The 10,323-nt window shown below is 43.7% G+C and overlaps 2 protein-coding genes across 2 annotated transcripts; one reads left to right on the top strand and one right to left on the bottom strand.

Annotated features, from left to right (window-relative positions):
* The first annotated feature begins 326 nt into the window (after positions 1 to 326).
* On the top strand, positions 327 to 3,414 carry IL18 (interleukin 18). Its single transcript, XM_010159472.1, has 5 exons — positions 327 to 396; positions 1,366 to 1,374; positions 1,890 to 2,027; positions 2,841 to 2,986; positions 3,128 to 3,414. The coding sequence occupies exons 1-5, from the start codon at positions 330 to 332 to the stop codon at positions 3,341 to 3,343; spliced, it is 576 nt and encodes a 191-aa protein (XP_010157774.1). The 5' UTR covers positions 327 to 329; the 3' UTR covers positions 3,344 to 3,414.
* A 3,014-nt stretch (positions 3,415 to 6,428) lies between these two features.
* SDHD (succinate dehydrogenase complex, subunit D, integral membrane protein) lies at positions 6,429 to 9,742 on the bottom strand (the record flags this gene model as incomplete). The annotated part of the gene is made up of 2 exons (XM_010159473.1): positions 6,429 to 6,660; positions 9,598 to 9,742. Coding segments are annotated over 2 exons (311 nt in total), but the record flags the coding sequence as incomplete, so codon positions are not given.
* Between the last annotated feature and the right edge of the window lie 581 nt (positions 9,743 to 10,323).

Genomic DNA, 10,323 nt, shown 5'->3' with positions numbered 1-10,323 from the left:
GCTCCGGCACGGGCACCGCGCGGGGCACCACCCGCCGGGGCGGCCCTGCTCGTCTTCCCGACATCCCTGTTCCTCCACGGGCAAGGTATTGCACACTACAGGCAGCTAAAACCACTATTCCTTTCCAAGGTGCTTGGTAAGAGATCGAACCGTCTTTTAGTGTGCAGCAGGGGAAGAAGTGCAGTCGGTTTATGTGTTTTACCCCTTAAACCAAGGGCCACGTTTTCCTTTAATCCTTTAGCAGCAAGTCCTGCCTAAGCCTTCCCCTCCGCTTTCGAGTAGAACAGTCCTTGACTGAACCCTCTCCGCGTGTTTCTGACAGAGTGAAGATGAGCGGTGAAGAGATTCTTGTGTGTGCAGTACAACTTGGAGAAAATCTCTGCCTCTATTTTGCAGGTAATGAGTGCCCACTGCTGAAAGAGACACGCTGGGTCTTCTTTCTGCACAGAAGAGCGAAAGCTGATACACAGTTCAACCCTTCCCTTAGGCTGGCATCCCTGGTTTTGTGGAATCCTGGCTTTTTTTTTCCCCATGTTACCCGACCAACCCTCAAAGCAGTTACGGTCCCCACCCATTTAGAAGCATTACACATTTAAAGATTTCTTAGGTTATAGAGCGAGGCTGTTCACTGCAAAAAGAACCTGAGTTGGAGGCAGCTGTACCAGTGTGTTAACAGCTCACTGCCGTATTATTAAGCATTTAATAACTATTTATGTTTGAATTCTGATTAAAAACAATTCCTTTATCAGTCTAACTTCATCTAATTTTCCTGCAAGCTTCTGCTGGAAGTACTGATAGCCAAGTATGAATCACTGGAGTATTTATTTGTTGCTTCATACCATATATTCTCATGAGGGATGCTCAGAAGGGTTGTACTACTGTGGTGTGGACTTGGAATAAGTGGGTAACTTCTGATCTCATAGGATAAAGTTAGAAAACAGTGTCTTCTCTAGAAGCAGTTTGTAATGCCTCTTCCTTGCCCTTTTGCTCATGGAATAAATGCTGATGAAAACAAAAATTTGCATGCCACTTATTCCTTGTTTATAAGCTTAAAGTGACCTGAGCTTCTCACCTTTAAATACTCTAAACCTCTTGGCTTGGTGGTGACTCCCGTACTGGAATGACTGGTGGTTTCATCATTCCGCTGAGTTTGTTATGCTCACAAAGCGCACTCTGCCATTAGGACAGCTCAGGTCGGCGAGTTAGTGGCGCTGGGGACTGCAACTGGAAACCCGTAGGTGGGTGGCTGGCTGCCTCCAGTTTTGCAAAACAAAACTGGGTAGAAAGTGGTTTCTTTTGTGGGGGCAGAGCTTAATGTTGTTTTTTCTTTCCTTTTTTTTTTTTCATTGCTTACCTGGAACCAAGATGATGATGGTAAGATGAAGGCTTGTAATTTATTAACCTCACTGTCAAATTTACCTGAACTAACCTGCTCACGCTTACTAACCCACACATGCGTTGTGTGCCTTAGAGAAGGAGTTCTCAAAGTGATAAGGGATGCTGTAAAAAAAGAGCTGCAGCTCACCTACTCCTCCTGAAGCTGATGTCACTCAGTTTCCTCTGAAGGTGCAGGGTAGTGCCTTCCCTAACAGAAGGACCTTTTAATGCAATTCTAATTACTGGGCAAAGGAGAGAACTGTTGCTTCTGAACTCTCATTAACAGATGGAGTAGTCTCTCTCACTTATATATCCAGACTGCTGTATTCTGGGAAACCCTCGTCTTGCCTGGATTGCTACAAGCTGGAGGTGGAAAGATTGACATGGCCTCCTGAGATTGCCAGTCTAAGAACCTATTTCACCTGGTTTCACCTTAATGACAACATTAAGCCAAGTGTTAACATCTGAGCAGATTACAGCTATTTAACCCTCTTTGCTTAATATTTCTACAGAGCTGGAATGCGATGCCTTTTGTAAGGAAAAAATTCTTCACGGAGTCCTTCGAAACGTAAACAGCCAGCTGCTTGTGGTTCGACCAGATTTAAACATGGCAGCTTTTGAGAACGTGACAGACCGGGAGATGACATTTGGTACACCGTTTTCCAAATACATACTATAACCACCGCACTGTTGCGTTATTCTAGGTGTGCTGTTGTTCTTCGTGATCACTGACTCTAAATGATGAGACTGAGATTTAAGACTTAGATGTCATTCATGAGAACAAAACTAAGATAAGAGAGCTGAAATTTTGTGTCTTGTGCCTTGGTAATGGATTAGATCCCTGGATTAGACTGAGGCCTATAGGATGTCCCATGCAGAAAAGGGCGGTGAAGATTTTTGGTTGGCTCTGATCACAAACAAAGTTTTTAATTCCCCCACCCCCATCCTTTTTTTTTTTTTGTGTGCTGTTTTACAAAAAATCATTTTTAGGTTTAACAACGTATTTAGCACTGAAAGCTCTTAACTTCTGCCAGCAGTAGTTTACAACGTACTTTTGGTTCTGGCTTTTGGGGAGGGGGGGAGGCTTCAGCACTTCATTCAAAACTATACATATTTTTTGAACACATTTACAATCACCTATCTAGAGGTATCACCTGACTTAGAGATGACCGTTTCCAAACTCAACCCTCACTTCATACGTGCATGTAAAAGGATGTGAACATCCTGCACACGCTAACTGGTAACAGCACACGCTTTCTTCCAAATTCAACATCTCGGTCACTGAACGACTGCGGGAGGTTGAGTACGTGCTACCAGCAGTCATAAAAAGTCAAGCCCTGGCTCTCCCCTCAGCAAGAGCATCCTGGGAAGATGGAAGTTGCCAGCGGAACAGTAAGACATAAGGTTAAGTTGGTGCAGCTCTTTCCTGAGCAGACTATTAATAATAAGCAATTTCTTTTTAGGCAACGGAATGCATTTCAGCATTCACTGTTACAAAACTACCACTCCTTCAGCAGGGATGCCTGTTGCGTTCAGCGTCCAGGTAGAAGACAAAAGTTACTACATGTGTTGTGAGAAAGAATGTGGGAAAATGATAGTTCGATTCAGGGTGAGTATCTGCTTTCCACACCTTACGTATATGTTAGCAGTACGTTAAGTTAGTAAGTTCATTAAGAATTCAAACATGAGAGCTGAAACAGCACTGCTCAGGGTTGAGCTGCAACTAACTCATTCCCTCTTTTTTTCTCAGGAAGGAGAAGTTCCCAAAGAAATTCCTGACGAAAGTAACGTAATCTTTTTCAAAAAGACATTTACATCTTGCAGCTCCAGAGCATTTAAGTTTGAATACTCACTAGAACAAGGAATGTTTCTGGCCTTTGAGGAAGAAGGCGGCTTAAGAAAATTAATTCTAAAGAAATTGTCGAGAGAAGATGAAGTGGATGAAACCACCAAGATAAGTTTCTGACTGAAGTCGAAGTGAGAGTCACAACCTGTGATACACTCCAACAGCCTTAAAATAAATCTTGGCTTTTAAAAAAAGAAAGCTTATTCTTTCTTTACCCGAGGCAAGCCAGTTCTGTGTTTTAAACTACCATAAATTAGTAAAAAAAATGAGTGCCATGCAAAGGAAAAAAAAATCAAACTCCTGGCACAAAGCAGCAGGTTTTCCAGTCAGATGGAAGAAAGAGAATTACACCATGAAGGAACAAAAATTTGCATGCCAATTAGTCCTTATAGTTTGATCCTTAAAATCCTGACTGCCAGTTGATCAAAGAGATTTTGAACTGGGTATCTCCCAGATGCTGCAGACCCATTTTGGGGAGGGAAAGAAAAAAAAGCTTAAAATGACAGATTTCATAGGCAGACCATGCAGCTGGCCAATAAACACTCCGAAATCAGCTTTTTGCACTAAGGTTATTTCATAAGCATCTTCATCCGTCTGAGTTACACAGTGACATTCTCCCCTTTGACTGAAACAACAGTCTTTAGCAGGCTTCTAAGAAAACATTTCCAGCACATTAACTTACCTGAACAATTAAACATCTCATAAAGGTGTCTGTCCCCAGAGGGCCCACCAAAAAAGAGAATTGTGCTGTAATGTGAAGGTTTTTACAAGTTACCAGTAAACTGTAGGTCAGTGATGAAATGAAAGAGATGTTTGTCCTTCTGACATACGGAACAAGTGCCGCTGTGGCGGGCTGCCGCAAGGACCTTATTCTGCGTACATGACAACGCAGCACACACTGGGGTGGAGCGGTGAACTCCGTTTCACAGTCAGAGCTGAGCAATCACTGGGTTTCACCCAAACCAGAACCGATGTAATGCACACTGAATATTTAAATCTCACGGAAACTGATACAGTAAATATTCTTCTACACAAAACACATGTGTTGGTCTTCCTCTTCTGTTCCAACTCCAGGCAGTGATAACCTGAATACTGATTGCAGCTGGGGTCCTGGGCCTTCGACGTGCCCTGCAGAAGAGCTGTACAACCATCATACCCCGTACAGGCAGAAATAATCCGGGAAAACAGGAAGGCCTCTGTCTGTCATGAAATGGAAGAAAGCCCTCAGACTTGCAGAAAAGACAAAACAAAACTATAATTTCTGGGGCTTTACAGATGCACACAGAGCCATGAAACTGATGCGATAACCATATCACATCAGCTTTTCCTGTTACGCTGCCTCTGCCCTTTCGCCTATCTAGCTGCTACGGGAGTGCCTGGAGGCAGTGAGAAACCAGTTACTTAGCGTCAGGCACAGCCACCGAGGGCACTAGCGCTTAGGAAGAGCTCAGGGACGTATTGAACACCTCTGGATACCCAGTAGGATTGAGTCCTGGTTTTATATGCCTGACGAATGTCCAAAAATGGGATTAGACCACATGGTTACAGTAACCGAGAACACAGGTCAACGGTAATTGCAGGGAACTGATTTGCCTTCAATTTCTGTGACTCGCAGAGAAAGCTGCGGTCATTCCTTTTTAATTCTTGCCACAATAAACTGGTCTCAAGAGGTGGCAGCCCCTAACATCGCAGGTCTGAACTAGCCCATTCCCAGCGCTCTCGCATAACTCATCGCACCAGAAACCAGTACCACATACAGGGCATCCTGTGTTGGGTCTCAGAATGAAACGCCAAACGCTCCTATGACACGTGCCCAGACTGCGCAGAGCTCTGACCAGTGACTCACTCACAGGCACCTCCTTCACTGTGACAGCATCACGACTGCTCCACTGATGGCTAAATGCGACCACATCAGACAGGAGCAACCCCCTCCGTTCTCACCACAAGACTAGATAAACAAAAGTGGCCCAGCTACATGGTATTTCCCACAGTGACATGAATCAGTAAGTAAAAACCTAAAACTTCCAATCCAGATTTAAAGAAAAATTAAATCAAAATCAAGTCTTGCAGGACTCAAACAGCAACTTATTCTGTTTATTGCATAATCAGACTGATGGTAACACACAACTCTCTTCCTCTCACTATTAATAGTATCACAGACGTACCGCTAGAATGTGGAAACAGTTAACTGCTCCTTACTACTGTGAACATCAGGAAAGATAGAGCAAAGTTAACCACCAGAATCTCATTTCCCCCCGAAAATGCTCTAAAACCTAGTCAGAGAAAAGAACCTTGTCTCGGTCTCTTGTCAAGCTGTGACAGAAAGGGTGTATCTGTGGTCTTTTCAGTCACCCAGGAAAGTGTGTGCCAGCATAATAAAGCCCCCAAAAACGTTGCAGATGACCATACAGGTTCCAGGAAAACTATCAAAGTCAAATGCTATTTATGGCTCCTAAAGCCATATGCAAATGTCTTTTTCTTCTAGGTCAATTCTTGCTGTATTTTCTAACGGACATTACTCTTAGGTCAAGTCCAAGGCACTTCTTCACGTATTAAGGACAACACACAGTCAGAAAAACAGTTTTTGTTTTACAGCCAAGTTAGGCAGAGTAACAGTATGAACAGTAACATGACAGTATGAATTGGTATTTGAACTGGATTTTAGGGGAAAAAACCCAACCAAACCAAACTACCTGCTGAGAAAACATTTTAAATAACCCCCAAAGTAGTCAAGATTGTTCAGAAGCACACACACACGCAATTTCTGTAAATTCTTTATTGTATGGATTAAGAAAAAAAGTATTCCCTTTTCTACATCAGCTCTCAGGGTCCAAAGTTACAGCATGTGCCTTACACACAGTTCAGCAGCGGCGATATCAGAAACAACAGTTCCATTTTCTGCAAGTTGTTTTACAAAATAGGGAACCAAACCACAGTTACTTCAGAAAACATTCATTAAATCTACCACTACAAGGAAAATTACCTTCAGCTATATAAGTCTGTCACTGATGTAATGAACTCCTACCAATTTCAGGGGCAGCTTAACTCACTGTCACCTGGGCAACATCTACCCTAAACCTACTTTTTCTTTTCTAACATTTTTACTGCTGTTGGACATCGATTTCTAAAAGACCAGCTCTGAACGTGCTGCAGTATGTACACACTACTGACCCTGGGTTATTAACTCCTTTTGCATAACATACGTTGGTATAAACATGATGAAGCAGAGGCAGCAGTGAACAATCATGTTTGTCAGGGACTTGGTCGCATCTCAGAGACTCCAGAGCATGGCAACAGCCTTGCAGATACCAACATCGTGATAGTTAAAGTAGCAGAGGCCAGCGAAGGTAACGGCCGACAGCGCGTACAGACCTGTATTGGCCAGTTTAATGGGCATATCTCCATGGACGTAGTCAGTTATAACCTGTCCAAGACCCCTACAGGATAAGAGGGAGAAAAAAAGCTGGAATCAGGAAAGAGCATTCCTCACTGAAATCTTCCCCCGGTTATGTGAGCATTCGACTAAGATGGCTCAAACACATCATTTTTTGCACCCATTATCATCAACTTTTCCTAAAGAATGCCCAGTTCCCACTCATAAAGACGCATCTATTAAAAAAAAAACCCAAAAAAACACCACAACATTCCACACAGTCTATTAAGAAAAAAAGTAGATTTTGGCTCAGTTTTCTTAACAGCACTGAGGAAGCAGCGCTGAGCTCAGCTCTGGCATGCAATACAACGCGTGAAACCTGCCTCCAGGAAACAGTGGGCAGCTTATCTGACTTACAAGGACTGAAGAAAAGAAACCACAGGAAATACCCATCCTGCGTGAACAGCCAGGTGTGGCACCAGCCATTGTCACAAATGCACAGAAGACTCCAGGGTGTGTATTTCGATCAGAAAACACTGGCAACCAAAAAACTCAGTATCCTCCGGGGTTTTTCTACAGCTGCCAGACTGGAAGTGAATTCTTGTCCAGATTTAAACTAACCAGCACCAGCAAGACAGAGTACGCTACTGAACTCACGTGGCAGTTCTCTTCCTGAAAGTACAGCTATATTTGCTTTCAGCAGTGACAGCTGTCAGCTTGGTAAAAAAAAGAAACCATATTTAATGCAACAGTTTTCTTCCTTTGCTTCTCCCTTTGCCCTGAAGCTGAAGGAGCTGTGTCTCACAAATTAAGACACACCAGTGACCGAGCAAGGGTCAAAGGCCTGCAGCCGATGCAAGTGAAAACTGAGCTCAGATTCACTTAGATGGGGTTCTAATACCATAAAGACGTCAAAAGCAGGAAAACGAGTGCAAGCAACCCCTGGATACACAGAGAAGCAGAAAGGGGAAGCAATCTGAAAGGGAATTATTCTCAAACTAATCACAGCTATTTTTTACAACTGGAATAAGGCCAGGCGTGCCAGCAGCACTTAGCCACGCTTCCAGACGTCCCAAGTGCAGATCAATAAGGCAAACTCACGCTGGGTTTAATCAGCTGCCCATCAAACTGCGGTGTTAATAAGGGATTTTCATAACATCTTTTCTTTGCACAACAGTAAGACTGAGCAGTGTTCAGACTTCTGAGAAAAACTCATTTTACAGCACATGAATTCCTTTAGACAAAGTGCTCATGGGAAAAGGCCAGTGGTGCTGGGAACAAAGAAGGTGGTAGACATGCCGTCTAGCTCACCACACAGCAGCAGCACTGGGCAGAGAAACCTGTATTACAGGCCAGCAAAACTGGTATGAGATAAACGTGGCTTCAGCTACCCTGACTGTATCGGTAGGCAGGTGTTTGGACTGATAACCACCGAAATATCGGAAGCACTATTTCCACCATATTTTACGACAAGATTTCCTAAGGAAAAACGTAGCAACAGGTGAAAGAAAACCTCTCAAAAATACTTGCAATACTCCTCTGCAGTTTCTGATCAGCTACTAGAGGGATCATGTGATCTGTTATGGCAATCAAATCAACGTTTATGGCAAGCAAACGATCCTTTTTTCTTTCGAAGATATTTTAGCACCTATGAAAGTACAAGAGGAGAATTTTCCTACATCGCAACACCTTTCAGTTTTTAAGACAACGTTTTGCAAGATAAGAGTTTAATACTGGAGAAACATTCCAGCTTAAAAAGAGAACAAAAACCCTGCACAGCAGGGGAGGAGTTCACTGTGATGAAAGTTCCTGGCAGAGCTGCCCACAAGCAGCAGGACGTTTTTCTCACGGAGGGGGGGGAAGCCCCCGCACAAGTCTATGGAAAAGGAAATCCTAGTATGAACTAACCCAACACTTCTGCCAGCAAGAGACATCCGCCGAAGAATGAAGTGTGTGTGCACTGACACAAAATGTGGTCCAGAGAGCTCATTTCGACACACCAACCGGCAACAACCTGTTCTGTTGTGTGGAATTTCCTCACACGGTCACATCCAGTGGGGCACCAACACGCACGTACCAAAGACACGCTCCAAAGGCAGGCAAGCTTAGCTCGATGTATTTTCTAACGGAAAGAGCTCTGCCAAACATGTTCAAGGACAGCCCCATTGCAGATTAAGTCTGTACTAGATTTGAGGCTTCGGGAAGATGCTCCCCATCACAGTGAGGAAAGTGCAAGAATCCCTGGTACAACTTCAGAAGGGAAAAACTGAGATTTAAGAAAACCTGTCATCCCTAAGTACCACGAAGCTGATTATCTGCTTCATCCCTGTGACAAGGAACTACAGACCAGTATCACCTCAGGAATGTGAACGCTGCCAGTCCGGCAGCTAGATCCACTCCTAACAAGGCTCATCTAGCCTACTACTCACAGTAACTATCACAGGAGAACTACAGTTGAGAAAGACATGAACAAGCATCTGTTTCCCAGGAATCCAGAAAATAATGGTCCAAGTCTCAGCTTCTTTAGTGGAGTATTTGCTCACCATTGTGATGTACAAAGCCCGGAACCTCAGAACAACAACTTTATATAGATGTGTCCTGTTTCTGTGCCCTCTGTTCATGCAAGATCGATTCTTCTCCAAGACAGAAACATCTAAGTCTCTACACAGCAGGCGGCAAGGACATGGTCCTAAGGTGAGATACTGTGTAGAAGAGCACTAGAGAATGTTTATGGATACCTGGAGAGTAATCTGTATCCTGCCTTCCGAGAGAACAGTGTGACAAAAGAAGACCAAGGTACAGCCAGTCTTGTCGAAGATCACAGCTGTCACAGAACTTGGAGAGTAAGGAGTGAGTTTGTTTTATACTAGATTAGGTGGTTTATACGACATCGGGAAATAGTCAGCAGGCTTACTGCCATATACAAGTGTAAGACCTAAGGCCTGGAGCCATCCTGACGTTCAGACTTTACCCCTAATTCTGAGGGACCTATTATGCTTACCAGTGGCCATGGAGAGTGAGGGCTGCAGCCAGCGAGTAGTCCATGGCTGGTCCAGGATACAGGTAGGCTGCAGGAAGGAGACCCAGCAAGAGGACACTGACAGCTCGCTCACCTGTCCAGTGCAAAGATGCAGCCTTGGAACTGCCTGTAAGGAGAAGTATTTTTCAGTGCAAAGTTCCTGTTCGAGGTGCTGTAAGCTTAAAAACAGGTACCTCATTCTGATCAGCACCACACAACTACATGTTTCCTCCGACCTGATTACTAAGCTTTCATCCAAGCAAAACCTACATGCCTTTCAATCACTGCTACATAATACATCTCTATTTTACAATGTCTGAAATGGGAATTTTAAATACTCCTATCTTTGCTGTTGCTAAGAAAGAGAAGCTTCTTTTACTACAAAAGAATAAAAGCTCAACAGGTAAAGTCAAAACAAGCACCAGTCATACTTGCGCAACCTGCGGTTCAGGACTCGGGTCCATGTCAACCATCACAAGAAAGAAGTGTCTCCAAAGGCAAAGCCTTTCTGTCAGTGAATTTCATGACTGTTAGGTACTATTTGCTACTCCTATCCTTTGAGAAATGGCTTTGAGATCCAGACAGATACAACTACAAGTTCCAGTGAATGGCAAATCATGATAACTCTCTGCACAGTTCTGCCCAGGAACAAATGTTGCTATTCCTAACTGTAAACAGCAGATTAATCTCCTGGGAACATCACAGTGA

Source organism: Eurypyga helias, unplaced genomic scaffold, assembly GCF_000690775.1.
Source record: "Eurypyga helias isolate BGI_N326 unplaced genomic scaffold, ASM69077v1 scaffold39799, whole genome shotgun sequence".
Classification (NCBI taxonomy): domain Eukaryota; kingdom Metazoa; phylum Chordata; class Aves; order Eurypygiformes; family Eurypygidae; genus Eurypyga; species Eurypyga helias.
The sequence above is the reverse complement of the archived record's forward strand: the minus strand, read 5'-3'. Positions and strand labels throughout refer to the sequence as shown.